Source organism: Cynoglossus semilaevis, chromosome 19 (genome assembly GCF_000523025.1).
Source record: "Cynoglossus semilaevis isolate Cse_v1.0 chromosome 19, Cse_v1.0, whole genome shotgun sequence".
Classification (NCBI taxonomy): Eukaryota; Metazoa; Chordata; class Actinopteri; order Pleuronectiformes; family Cynoglossidae; genus Cynoglossus; species Cynoglossus semilaevis.
Window position 1 is genome coordinate 7893038 of NC_024325.1, and position 14687 is coordinate 7907724.

Consider the following 14687-nt stretch of genomic DNA (forward strand, 5'->3'; position numbering starts at 1 on the left):
AGTCTCTTCTATGCCAGCAGTGGCAGAAGTTTTGAAACTCATCAAGCCTCCACTGGAGAATGAATGGAAGCCGTACCATTGGTAGAGGATTGTGGCGAGAAAATTCCCCACTCCAACATATCAGACATTTTCAAAGCGTCACAAGGTTTGAAGCTAAACCTGGAATTTAAAGTCCACTCTGGGCCAATAGCATTCAGCGCTGGCACTGAGTCATTAGGGATTACTGCACCATTTCAGGGGGTAAAATGGACTCCTTAAAAAATTGGGTCAGGGTTAAAAGATTTGGGTTAAGCATTCTTCCTTGGAGTCCTTCATCATGTGGAGAACCACAACCTTCAGCTTAGTTTAACCAGCGCTTTTGTGTTACCCCTGAAAAGATGATTACATTTCCACAAGATCCAGGGATGTGCTTAACAAAATACTGAAGCAGTTGACTTTATTAACAAATATGAAAAAAATAAAAATAATAATGTGTTGGACTCAAAACTGTTTTTCAGCTCCAAGGTTTATAAAATATAAACAAACTGGTAGGATTCATGGAATCTAAACAAGTACACCGAGAATATAACAAAAGTAGTAGACAGTACTGAAATCTTGAGTCTAAAAAGCAGTAAAAATCAATTGATTTCATCTGAGGATGTAGTTGGGTTGACAGATTACTCTGTTCCTAATTTCATGCTCCAGATCATTGTGTAGTGATGATACATAACTGACTCATTTGCAAATTAATCAGCCATTCAGATGGCACTTATCACACCATTTATGTTTTTTTTTTAGCCCAACATCACATGTTCCAGCCACTTTAGGCTGAGGACAAAGTGAATTTTGTGGAAACTCAATAAGGGAATGGAACACTTTCATTCCTTGAAGGGATTTGTGACTGCTTTATCCCATTGATATTGATCTTGTTTTAAAATGAGGAGAGAGGTTAAGGCCACGTGATGAGCAGCAGACATATTTCCTGGAGGGCAAATGTTCAGGTCAGCTGGATGAGAGCTGCGTTCAGGAGCAGCGTTTCTCCAGTGGATGGTTAAATATTGAAGACTGTTGACCGTCCTCCACTTTCCCTCCCATTCCTCATTCTTTAGACCATAAAGATGAGGAGCACAGGTGAAATTAAAACATAATGCAAAGGTCTTTCCACTTATTGCAGAGCTACACTTATTGATGAGCTGCCACATTAACTCACTTTGGGGAAGAGTTATTGCAACAATTTAGAATTAAGTGTAGAGCAGAAGAAGAGAAATCATTAGATCCTGGGGCTACAGTTATGAATTACATGGAATAGCAGTTCTATTCATTAGCGCTCAATGGCTGCACACACTTTCAGCTATTTCAAAGTAGCCCACATGCACACATACACGGTACACACACACACACACACACACTCACAGTGAACTTTCTTTTTATTTTCTTGGCTTTCTCCATTTTATTCATTTTTTCCTTTGTGTGTCATTGTGTTAGCCTGCCTCCCACACCATCATTTATTTCTGTCTGGCTAGTCTTTTCATGCAAAACTGTTCTTAAAAGCTAACCAACAGATTAATGCAGGCAGGGGGAGAAATGTGTAATAAAATAGTTTAAAAAAAATAAAAAAAATCAGCAATGCAGTCTTATTAAGTAACTGGAGCAGAGTTGTGAAAATGAAGTTACAGTACGTCCCGTCCCATTCCTTATAATGAGCAGTGTTTCTTTTTGATTCAGTTCACGTACACAGTATTAAACCTGGGCTTGTTTGGTTGAACACAACACTGAAATACTTGCAGAAATTGAAGAAAGACGCACACACAGTTCTTCTTCAACAGCTCTGACTAACTTTTTTTTATAGCCACCTGCTGGTAACTAGTGGAAGAGTATTTCATTGTTGTCCTTGCCACTGTTGCATTAACAAATGCAAATACATTATTTGGAGTAAATAAATAATAGTTTTCAAACTAAGTGAGTAAAGTTGGACACTTTTAAATAAAATAAAATAAAACTCATCTACCTCAGGACTGAAGCCACCTCTCAGTCTTTACCAACCCAAGATCCAGTTATCCTGGATATCGTTATTCTACTTTTGTGCAAACCCCCCAGACGTGTCTGACCTGGAAGAGCTTTGTTATTATATTAGGGAAGTGGTTTCAAGTTCATGAGTTCGTTCATGCAGAGTCATTGGCTCAATTTAATTTCTAAGTTTCCCTCAAACCACTAATGTTCAATCTTTGAACCTCCTTTTAAGCCTCTATTGTGACGTGTACAACTTGGCGTGCTTTTAAAAGACGCCGTGATCCGATTAGGGTTATTGATTCTGATCAGATAATTGATAATAGAACGTCTGGCCTTTTCTGGGAATCAGAAAATGTGAAATAAATCCACTAAGAATTTTGTGGGGCAGTTGAAAAGGGAAGTATTACTTTTACTCCGGTCCAACGGAGCAGTGGCTCATAAAAGCCTTAAACCCTTTTAATTTATTAAACAAGCCCAATTTGCACAGCCAGACGACACGGAGAGTGTCATAAATATTAAAAAGAGGAGTTTGTTCTCCCACGCTTACATATTATATCATCCTGAGAAGAATGTATGCACCCTTATTAAAAGATAATGTGTTCTAGGGCCATAAAAATATATCCCTCTCCTCTCAGCTGTCTCTCTTTTCTGCCATCTTGCTATATCTGAAATGTTAGCATTTTTGTTCTCATCTGTTTCTTTTTTGATTTTCAGAGTTTATTCGTATTAACTTGTTTTTTGTTATTTCCTTTCTCATAACACAAGCTTACGCTTAGTGGTATTATCTTTATTATATTATCTTATTTATAAACTGTATGTACTGACAAAGGGTGGTAGTAGTCAAGCCTTTTCTTACGTTCAGATTTTTCTGATCTGTTTGGACGTCTGAACAGCATGGGTCCCAGAACGAATCCTTGCGTAACGCCTATTTCAAAGTCCCCCTAATGGCAATTACAAGCAGAACTTCAGAAGTTTACTGAAGTAGTCGTGACTGTAGTTACTGCAGTGACTCTAGTGATTCTTATTACCTTTAACAAATATAATTTTTTGAACATAATTAGCTCAGATAAAAATGTAATAAAATACACTTTTTTAGGGGATTTATTGAGCAATGTTTTGTGTTTACTTATTTTCAGTTTACTTCCCATCATCATCATCATCGTCAGCCACAGGTTCATCTCTTCTACTTTTACAGCTGTAAAGGTGATTTACCAAATATTTATGCTAAGAGGAAAAATAATAAAATAACCGCATTAACTGCTCAGTTCACCGCTGCAGTAAAGTACATCTTTCTGCAACAAACATGTTCCACTCCACTAGTAAATCAGTCAATACTTGTTTTTATGGTTGAGCTTTAAGTGCAAAAGTGAGTGCAAATGTGTTTTTTTAAAGTCAGGAACCACATTTATCAAACAAATAGCAGTGAGAAGATTAACTGTTATGATGTAGCCACTTTTTTCGTCGTCTTTTCCTCTGACTTATGGTCAGAATGGCTGTAATGTTGCCATCTTTTACAGTTTATGCCCTGCATCACTTCAAGGTCGGAGCCAGTGCAGCATGCTAGTGTCCAGGGGCTCCGGCTTACAGGTCAATCCATTGGACATGACACCAGAATTATGAATAGGCAAAGTGTGCAGTGTTCACCAGGCTGACACCTGACCGTATGCTCATGACATGTTTATGCCAGAAGTGGGCTGTAAAAAAAACCCCAAAAAAAACAAACCCAAGTCCAGCAGTCAGAGCAGACAGAGTGAGTGTTTGACTCCTCACCGTCCTGACAGATAGAGGTGAGGAGACACAGCCATGTGTGTAACTAAAAATGCCTCAGTCCTCACCCCGCTGGACAGCACGATGGGTACATTCCTCCACTGTCCGCTTCACTGACCAAGCACAACGGCAGCACACTGAACCCACGCTACGCATGTCTGTATGTATGTGCCCGGCTGTGAGAGTGTGTCTGTCCACTTGGGCGCAGTGGAGTGTGACAGTCTGGTCACTCAGACCACGGTGCACAGGCGAAAACCAGCTGTTCCATTTGGTCACATGGACGGAGTCAGAAAGAAACGGACGGTGCTGAAGAGAATACATGTCATTAAAGTAGATGGGCTGTTTCTCCAAACCGCACTACTATAAAAAAAAACCATATAAAAAGACTTTGTAGAAAAGTTGGTAGTGTTTTTGTTTTAAACTAGTTTTTAACAAGTTAGCTAGCTAGTTCAGACATCTAATGTTATGTTTCAACACAGAAAATAAAGATGTGTTCTCCATGGTATGTGAGTGAGTCAGTGATAATCTGTTCTTTTTTTTCTGGTGAGAAGAATGTAATAAACAAAAAATGTTTTGGGAACGTACGATTTGTGTGAGACGACAACCACCAGTCTTTTTCCGTATTCAGACCTCTGCTAAAGTGCTCTGGCGCCCCCCAGGGGAAGCACACTTCACACTCTGAAACCCTTGGTCTATGGAAATGACTTTGTAACGAACTCTTAAACGTGCTCTCACGCTGCCTTTTTTTTACCTACTGTACACCCACATACTGTATATACACACACACACACACACACAGTGACAGACTTATGTGGCACTGCCCTGACACTCATAGGAAGATAATGAGATGGGTGCTAATTTTTCACTGTCATACACTGATATGAATAATACATCTTATAACATTAGTCACCCCCCCTCCTCCCAGCCCCCCCCAACCCACTGCTGTCACTGTCAACTCCGTCCACAGTGGGTCTGACGGTCGTCACTGTCACAGTGACCTGAAATAAACTCCAACAAGGCGAGAGGACGCTGATAAAACAAGTGACTTTTTTTAATCTTGTTGCTCCTTTTCCAGACAGGTGGGGGCGATGTGCCGACCAGCTAACACGATTAATCTTCCTTGTGTTCATTTTCCACTCGATGGTTTATTTACTCCGTGTCACTTCTTCACTCTAACCCACATTTGCATGTAGGGGACGGTTCACGTGGACTCTTCCCAGTTCTCCGTCGTTCATTATTCTTCTTTCCCACTTCTGCTTTTTATTTCCTCCTTTCATTTTACATGGGTGAACGTGTGCTCGCCCGTAGCTGGTCTTTGTGTGAACGTTGTGCCTGTCCGTCTTTCTTCCTCACTCCCTTCCTCCATTATTATTCTCAGAGAGCCGGGCAGTTCTGCTCCGACGGCATAATGTGAAAGAAAAAGAGGTTTGACAGCAGCTCAAAACAATCATTAGATCAGGAACAAGCTGGGAATAATCTAGTCCTTCCTCCTTGCTCTGTTTCTTGTTGTCTGCCTTCGGCTGCTGCTCTTCCCTCACTCTCCTCACCTCACTTTTGCAGCCACTTCCTTCATCTTTATCTCTTTTTTTTTTTGTGTCTCTCCTCAGATCCCAACGCTCTGGGGCAGCACGGCACAGACCATGCCCTGATTGGAGGAGTGGTGGCAGTGGTGGTCTTTGTTACCCTGTGTTTAATCATTGTTCTGGGGAGATACCTGGCCAGGCATAAAGGTAAAACCATAGAGGATTTTTTTGTGTGTGTCTCTCCTCAGATCCCAACGCTCTGGGGCAGCACGGCACAGACCATGCCCTGATTGGAGGAGTGGTGGCAGTGGTGGTCTTTGTTACCCTGTGTTTAATCATTGTTCTGGGGAGATACCTGGCCAGGCATAAAGGTAAAACCATAGAGGATCTGACCTACGACTCTCAAGGTTTATGAAACCAGTGAAGCACGGCAGACTTGTCCCATTAGACATTACAGCCATAACCTTGAACGGCAAGTTATAAATATACCGCACGTCTGCGACCAAAAGGAGAGATGACATGATTATTCATGTGTTACTCGACCTCACACCAACGTATGTGCTGCATATTTGTGGAAATTACACTTATTTTCAAAGACACAATATGACGAGCAAAATATAATCATCTTATGCCGAGAGTCGTGTCATATTTTTTGTTGTAAGTGCAACACTTACACCAGAATACTAAGAGAGCAGGTTTCACTCACCTCCTCCCTGCTTCATTAACATAGTCTGCATCATCGCAGCTTCTCCTCAAGTCTGTATATGAATAATGTAGTATTAGCCATGTTGTTTTCAGGTGTGTGTTTATAACCTCTGGCAGCAAACGCCACGCCGAGCTGCTCCGTATTTGTTTTCCTTGATAAAGGTGTTTGTTTTTCATTTCCGCAGGAACATACCTGACAAACGAAGCCAAAGGAGCGGACGATGCGCCCGACGCCGACACAGCCATCATCAATGCTGACGGCAACCACGCACACGCAGAGGAAAAGAAAGAATACTTCATTTAGACTGCTGAGGGGGCTGTGCCGCTCTCCTCCCCCCCTCCCTCCTCCTCCCCTCCTCGGGTCTCTGTATCTCTTTTCCCCCCTCTCCTCCTGCTTCACCCTCTCTTCTCCACCTCTGACCACTGCCCCGTCGTGACTACAAGAAACCTGCAGGCAGTCTACAGATAGAGAAGTTTCCCAAGTTTCTCCTATTGCCTTCTGTTGGGGCCGTTTCTCTCATTTACAGCCGTTTTTTTTTTCCTTTTGTCTTTTGTTTCCGTTTTGAGACGCAGCTAGCGTCGGCCGCCGAAGCGTTTCTGAAAATCCCTGTCGTGACTGCTTCTCACACGTCCGCTCGTTAATTCTTCTCTCTGGTTTCCTCTCCAGCACACACACACACACACACACAAACACACACTCCTGTCCCCTTTTATTCTCACATGTCCACACACATATCATGTTTCCCGTCAACACGGTGCCTAATAATACAGACGCCATTGAACTTCTGCCATTGCCTTCCTGTATCGTCTGTCAGTAGCAGTGTAGATGCTTCTTAGGTGGGTGTTTCAGTTCATCGCTTACACACGGGGTCCGTTTGGTTTCATGAAGATCTGTGCTGTTTACGCCTTATACATATCTATCACACTAATTATGGTACTTTTAGATGCTCCACCCCCCCGACCCGCCCCCTCTACAAAGACTTGTAACTAAATAGTTGACCCTTGTAAGATAAGAAGAAGGTTTTTGTGTGACACTGTAGTATGATTTGTCAGATGTGTATATTATGAGTTTCATTATTAGGATAGGGTTAATAAAAGGTATCGTTGGTATCGATTAGAGCAGAGAATACGCACCAAAAATATACGAAAGACACTAGACCAAGCATTCCATCGAGTCCACTGGACCAGTTCTATAAACCCATTTGCTGAACCTGCTGCTCATATGTAATTTTGTCTATATATCTCTGCACTGTTCAGGCTGCAGTTCAGCAGAACACAACTCCTCTGTTGTCCTAATGACGGCGTATAATAGTTGTTTTTTCCCCCCATTAAAGGTTCAGGTGTTTGCTACTGTCAATCTTCTCTCTCTAAAAGCTGTAAAGAAAATAAAATCGTAGTGATGTCATTTTTAGCTTCTCACGTTGAAGGTTTTGTTTATATTTATGTGATTTTTCTTAAAAGCCTGAAGAACCCTGTGAAATGTAAACTGATCCAGTAAACAAATAAAAACACCGACAGTTACAGTATGTACAGGAAACTTAAATCTGTCCGTCGCTACTTCATCTCAGCTAATCCCACCTCTAAAGCCTGGAGTCCAGGCTCTACGCAGTGAAAAGTCGTTCATTTTATTACATCACACGGTTCTGTTCCTCTTCCTGCCCTTCTCTTAGACACACGGACAAATCTCATTCAAGCAAAACACGTAGGGTTGTAGAATGTTAGTGCCGGGATTTTTCCTACTTTAAAAACTGAAAAAAGAAGCACAAAATGAACTAAGTAGGTAATTTTATTACTTTTCCAAATAAGAGATCATCTTTCAAATAACGATGGGAAAATAACAAGCCTGTCTTAGATTTAGTTCTGGGGGAAATATACGATGTATTTCTTATTCAAATGTAAGCTAATACATGACTTTTTTTATTTTAATTTTATAATTAAAATGTTTGTTTGAAATGGTTTGAAGCTCCCTGCTGTATATTGTGTCTGCAAAAATGTAGTTGATTGTGAAAATTGCTGTTTTGGATTCTGAATTCATTTATTCCTACAAGATTTGTATATTAGCACCAAGATCAGTTTTTACTTTGCTTTCTCCCCATTTTTATTCCTTTCATCATCCATTGTTTTGGTTTTTTTAGAGTTTTTTTAATGTATTGCGTTTTGGCACAAGGCATGTATATAATGTGTGAGAACTAAAGTTTGGTAATACACACTGGCATGTTCTGTTTGGTTCTTTATCATCATTAATTTATTTAAAATTTGAACGGTTAAAGGATGAGATCATTACAGTGTGGGTCATGTGTTTGCATTGACTTTGGAGAAGAAAAACTTCTAGATTCTGGGGCATGAACTTTGATTCTGTTAAGATTGAATGCTAGAGTGTTAAGTATTAAACTATTTAAACTTGAAATACATTAAGCATAACATAAACTACTTTACCTAAAAAACATCACAAACAACAGGGATGGTTGCAAACAGTGAAGCTCAGAAATCCTTTTTCATAAAGTCACTGGATTTTCTTTTTGTGATATTTTATTTCAGCAACAAGATGTCAGTTGTCAGTATTTAGTTAAATAAAATGTTCGTCACACCAGGACAAACTGCTCAGCACTTTTATAAGACTGCCCTCATTTCAGTCCAATCCTTTCCATCTTGTGCCAGGCGTCCGTTCATGATTTGAGATGATATGTCCATCAGTGACGTGATCACTCCTCCTCAAACAATAGTTGTTTCCATCTCTCAAAACTAGCCGTTCACACAACGCAAAGCTTAAGCAAAGTTGTAGCCAGACGTACAAAAAACACAAAAGTCACTTTGTGCTCTGTCTATAATCTGCCCATGAATATTTGCTTCTTAACGCTTCACTCAACTTCACCTTTCGTTGACACAAAGTGTGTGCTGTCTTCTATTTTCCTCTAAACAGGAATATATTGTAATTTAATATGAAAACAGTGCCATTAAATCCTAAAGAAGAAAATTGTCTTTCAGGAAAACTGATGATAAAAATGAAGAAGGGTTGAAGATACCCATGACTTTCTTTACATAGAGCGTAAACAAAATACAAGTAAACAAATACTCTCATCCACAGCTTGGACCATTTCCTCCTCTGTGTCTATAATAAACACTTTGGCCTAAAATTTAAGTCTGAAATGCCAGGCACTTGCATCTTGAGGGAGCAAATTATTACCAAGGACAATAAAATCAAGAACCCGGCGCTGTCTGTTCCAATGGCCAATAGAAAACATTATGCAAATGAGGTCAGGATGTAAGGTCCTGGGCTGGAGTTTAACTGGAACAGCTCCGTGGGGAATTACAAGTTAGGAATCATTTGATCAATCCTCATGTTTTGTGTGAGTCCACACACACAGCGATGCCCTCGACACAGTGACACACTTCAGACTGTAGTTCACTGCCCTTCGCTCAGTTGTGAAAACAGATTTGACACAATAGTGTTTGTGTCTTTTTTTAACTTTGTTTCCAGTCTTTTTGTCTAAGTTTGGATCTGAAGGAACGTCCCCAGAGTTGAGGAGTCCTCTGTAGAGTAGGAGCACAGTGTGATTTTTGTTTGTGATTTCACATTTTAAAAACTTGATGATGTAAATATTTGTTTCTTCTCTACATTAATGAGCTAATTCAAACTAAAAAGGATTGAATACTTTACCATCCTGGAAACGTACTACCATGTACCATGACATGATCCACTGTTGCTCTGTGATGCCATGCAGTCAGTGTTCAAACCTGCTGTCGTGCTGTTGCGAATTCAAACTAAGCTTTAATCCTGTGGTTTCATACGTATCACCATCACCGGTCTCTAATTTCATAACTTTAATTCATGTGTTCTTGTGGACTGGAGATTTGCCAGAGACAATAAAATAAAAATGTGTACTGTAACTGATATAATCAATAATTAAGATGGAAATCAAATTTCATTTTGTCTAATAAAATAGTCACAGGAACGTCCTTTTTACGCAGCTGTTTTTTGTTTTTCCCGTGCCTTCTAACGTTTTCTTTTTTTTATTCCAACGCCTGTGTGCTGCTGTTTAAAAACTCCACGAGCGGACGTGATTACTGAGGCTAGTCCAGATTCTGTTGACTTGGGTTGCATTCATGCTAGTGCAGTCATTAAATCACACTGTGCTGCACAAAAGATTTGCCTCAGCTACACTGGCTGGGATGGTTCCCCATGTCAGGAAATCAGAGGCCCGTGGAGCTCAGTGTTTCTGACTGCACAGTGATGGATATCAGTGTTTTCATCACCTGAGGTTCCTTTAATAACATCCCTGGTTTCACTGCTCTCCCTGCTGACACTTCGTATATATATCTGCTGTACAGTTCAGCTGTGGCACATGTTATTGTTCTTCAGCAAAATCAATTTAAAACCGATCGTCCACTCTTCAAATTACCAAAACTGTCATCGTCTGATTCGACTGTCTGTGACTTTTCATTTCATTTTTGTCTTTTTGTTGTTTGTCTCCGTTTTGTTTTGCATCTCAGGAATTGTTTTTTTTTTTTTTGGTTCCCAGACCTTTGACCTTTGTTTTTCATTTTCAAATGGGGATATGACCAGGACTTACACTTCTCCCTGTGTGCTGTCACCGTGTGTATCAGTGTTAATAAATGATTCAGTGATTGGTCGGTTTCCCTCTCATCTTTGTGACACGGTGATGTACATTAGTCTTTGGCAAACCACGGTTTTATGTCTTTACTTACTGTACCCTTAAAGGAGCGGAGAATTGTTTACACCTACGGTCCTGGGGTCATTTTTCTTACAGGGGGGAGGAAAGGAACTGCTTTGAGGTGACTCTGTAAGGATTTGGAGCTGCATTTGTTTGTTTTTTAAAGATTTGTTTTATATATTATTAGTTACACTTCTGTTCAGCCTGTTAAAGCTCTGTTGTTAAAGAGAAACCTCATCAACATGAGTTTAAGAGGGAAACATTTGAAGACTAATGCACATCACCTAAAAGATTTGGCAATTTGTTTTGATTGTGACTAATCAGAGGAACAGAGATTCAGAAAGATGCTGCAAATCATCAAAACTCTTTCGTTGTAGTTGAAGCTGTGTCATGTTTTGCGATGTAACATAAAGACTTTAGCTTATTGTGTGTAAGCATTTCTTTTTTTTTTGTTTTTGTTTCATCTTAGCAGCAGTCATCGGTTTAAGATGAAAGGGGTTTGAAATGCACTGTCACAAAATATGAAATGTCCTCAGTGAAGATCAAATAAAGGCTTAGAGTTGGACACATTAGTTCAACGTTTGATGTATCATGGTAAAACAAGGGGTTTGGTAACTGAGCTGTACAACGAGAGTGTAATTCAATATATAGCACCATAATGGAGGTGTTTTTCTCCCATTATCTGTTTGGTTTCATTATCTTTAATTTAGAGGGTCATTCTCATGTACATAATGGAATTTGTTGAATAAATAGTTACTAAAACATCTGTACCAGTCTGGTTCTTTCAGTCTCAGCACACAGGCAACAACACCGTGGCTGTCCAAAAGTTTCTGACTTCTCACGGATCCGTGCACGCACACACACACACACACACTCATAAAAACAAAAGCATACCCCAGCACACACACAAGTTCATAAATTTTTACTGAGAAGAATAATTCATATGTTTGAGCTCAGCTACGTGCAGCCTGTGTTGGTGTTACGATGCCATCAACTTTGTCTTTCCTGCTGTCTGAGAGGTGTTTTTCTGTGTTTGTTGATGTCCACGAGGCTGTTACACTCCTGGAAGGCTGCTTTAAACTTGATATACAGAGTAAAAACATGAAAGTGGGCTCCGTAAATCAGCATTTTGTGACAAGAGCAAAAGAGTGATGGGGTAAACAGTGTATACAGTATATAAACTGCTCTCATCTGCTGGAGTGTGGAAACTGAAAAACACTGAAAGGGGAGAAAAACTGAGAGGATTCTTTATAGTGTCTGAACCCTCACTCACATTCTTCTTTGGAGACGAGAAAAAAAAGAAATAAATAAAACAGGGCAGTGAAAACGAACTAAACCTAATTAGAACTATCAGGTTAAAATGTTTAATGGAGACCGATTGCTATTGTTGAGGCTTCAAGGGAATTTTGATAGCAACTCTTGACTCGACTACAAGCGTCAAGATGCACACCAACTATGTGACGCAATGGTTGAGCTATACTTTTTATCTTTTTCCATATAAATAATTCAATCATTTGAATAAGTTACAAATAAAAACTGGTTTGAAACACATATCTGTATATCCTGCTGTTATTTGTCTTTCTGTTCCAGCAATGAAGGAAAAAAATAGTTTTATTTTCTTGAGTAATCACAATTCACACTTCAATCATATTAAAAATGTGAAATTAAACTTGTTTGACAGCCCTCAAATAAATCTTGTATCTAGTCTGAAGATAATACAAAGTGGGCATCATTTTTGTATCATTTAATTTGAATTATATCATTATATCACAGGGCCCCACTTTCTCACCAGAAATTTAAATTTAAACAAACATTTGTTATGGACGTTCTTTCAGTCAGAAATAAAGTGATAATGCTGTTGAAAATAAAAGCACTACTGCCTCATAACAAGTTTGGAAATGTAAACGTATCACCAGATTATTGCTCTGCTCTCTATTTGAACAATGGATGTAGAAAAATGGACATCAAACATTTCAATAATGTTTTTCACAGTGTATTTCTGCAGCGTTAGGTTTTATCACAGCGTGTACCAAAAACTGAAACACAGGGGGAAAAAAAAAAATCTATTAGCCCGTGCATGCTGTGTCTAGTCTACTGGCTCAGATACGACCATTCTGGCTGTGGTGATGTAAAAGTCCTTCAAATCTGGCCCGTGTTCTTTCTGTCATTTCTTTCTCAGCAGCTCCCAGAGATTGAAGAGCGTGCATAAACTTAGGAAGAAAACGAGGTGCTTTTGGAAGAAGTGAGAGAACATGAGAAGGTGTGGGTGCAGCTAGGCTTGACAGCCAGGAGGGAGAGGTATTCATCCTTTTCACTGAGCCAGAAGATGATGACTGAGGGGAGAATTAGGTAATGGCAATAAGACATCATGTTCAAGTGAAGAAAGCAGCTGCAATCTGCCCACCTGTCAGGAATAAACACAAACTGGAGAGAGTTGGGTTTGTGCAGCTGAGGGGAAATTCGTCTGCAGATGAAAAGTGATGGGTCAAAGAAAAAAAACCCTCCATTAGCACTGAATCAATCAGAGCCGAGCCGTGAAATGAAACGTTGGGGTCAAGAAAGACCAGGAAAGAATAACTTATAATCAAGTTGAATTTAACACCGTATACATCACTACTTGGTGTCGTGCGGTTTTCATCGTCAACTCTTTCCAAAGTGTTTTTGTTCTTTGGGGAAAGAGGGAGGGAAAAAAGAAACTTCTAAATTTAGCTGAAAGTTTGTCTCTATTGTTTCTCCTTCATTAGATGGTGGAGACGGATAACGAGACAGATGGAAGAGACAGGTGGGATGACAGGAAATGATGGATCTGAAGGCACACAATGCATAAGCAGCATGGAAAGTAGCGCAGTGATCGTCCGTGTGGAAGAAACTCAGAACTGTAGTTTACACAGCTTGTCAGAAGGGCGTACAGGATTAGGTATAAACATGAAGGGGTGAGACAAATTACCAAAAATATTAATTCCATCATTTGTATTTATTAAGAATTAAGTATAAAAAATGTGAAACACGTACTTCTACCTGCTGATATTTGTCTTTGTCTTTCGTTTTTGTCGTATTGAGTGAAGTTGATTTCTCTTGATTAATCTTTAATAATCGCAATTAATCATGCTACTCTGTGTTTATCCAGATTGTTCCATTGTTTGACAGCCCTTATTTAAAGCTTTATTTAAAGAAAAAGGCTTCTGTTGTCATGTATCCACAAAAAAAAAAAATCATTTTCAATTTGATTTTTATAGAAAAAGTCCAGACGATCTTTATGTAAGTTCCTCTTTTATAGGCATTGGTTTCAGCTCAGTTTTCACATATCAAATGAATGATCTCTAATTCAACTTGTTACAAAGTGCTTCACTTTTATGCCTACGGTGCAAGAGGTTCTGAAATGTAAAATTTATGGAAGAGAGACGGTGAAAAACACTGCACTTCACTTGTTATTTTTGCCTGCACTGATGGATGAATTTACAGAAAAATACTAAAAGAGATATAAAATAAATTTTACTTGAACAGCACAACAGCCACAGTGGGCTTTTTAGTCTGCACTTTCAATTCTATTTTCGTCTCTGAAACCTCAAAGCTTTGGAAGGATCAAAATAAACCTTTTTTTATACTGGAAATATAAATGCCATTATGTTCATACATTACATCAGAATTTATATGATGACACCACTGTATAACAAGACAAACATCTAGCAGTGCTATCAGTCAGTCGATCTAACACAATGATCAAGTACTTGGTGTCAGAGGGCAGAAAATGTTCTTTTAAAATATATAAAAATGTAGTGTTTAATATCAGCCTGACGTACAGTGTACTGAGGCATCAGACAGTAGGAGTGATGGTATTCCTTTTAAAAGCACGTGAACAATGCTCCTGTTAAATATGAATGAGGACATCAACGCACGGACTGACACACACACACACACACACACACACACACATAGTGTCACTTCACCACTGTGTGCCGGGCCTCACACTGCCCGATGCTGTCAGTTACCCAGACGCAAAAGCTGAAGCCGTCTCTGCGGTGTTCACCGC

The 14687-nt window shown here is 39.6% G+C and overlaps 1 protein-coding gene across 4 annotated transcripts in view; it reads left to right on the plus strand.

The window, feature by feature from the left end:
• Positions 1–8193, plus strand: part of cadm2a (cell adhesion molecule 2a) — a 145866-nt gene extending 137673 nt beyond the window's left edge. For 3 of the 4 annotated variants that reach the window (XM_008332681.3, XM_008332683.3, XM_008332682.3), the window contains 2 exons: positions 5364–5486; positions 6170–8193. In XM_008332681.3, coding sequence (XP_008330903.1) covers positions 5364–5486; positions 6170–6288 — 242 coding nt within the window. In that variant the 3' untranslated portion in view covers positions 6289–8193. Of the gene's footprint in view, positions 1–5363; positions 5487–5650; positions 6124–6169 lie in introns of those variants that run through there. The other variant, XM_025065807.1, reaches the window with a different exon arrangement.
• Positions 8194–14687: the final 6494 nt, after the last annotated feature.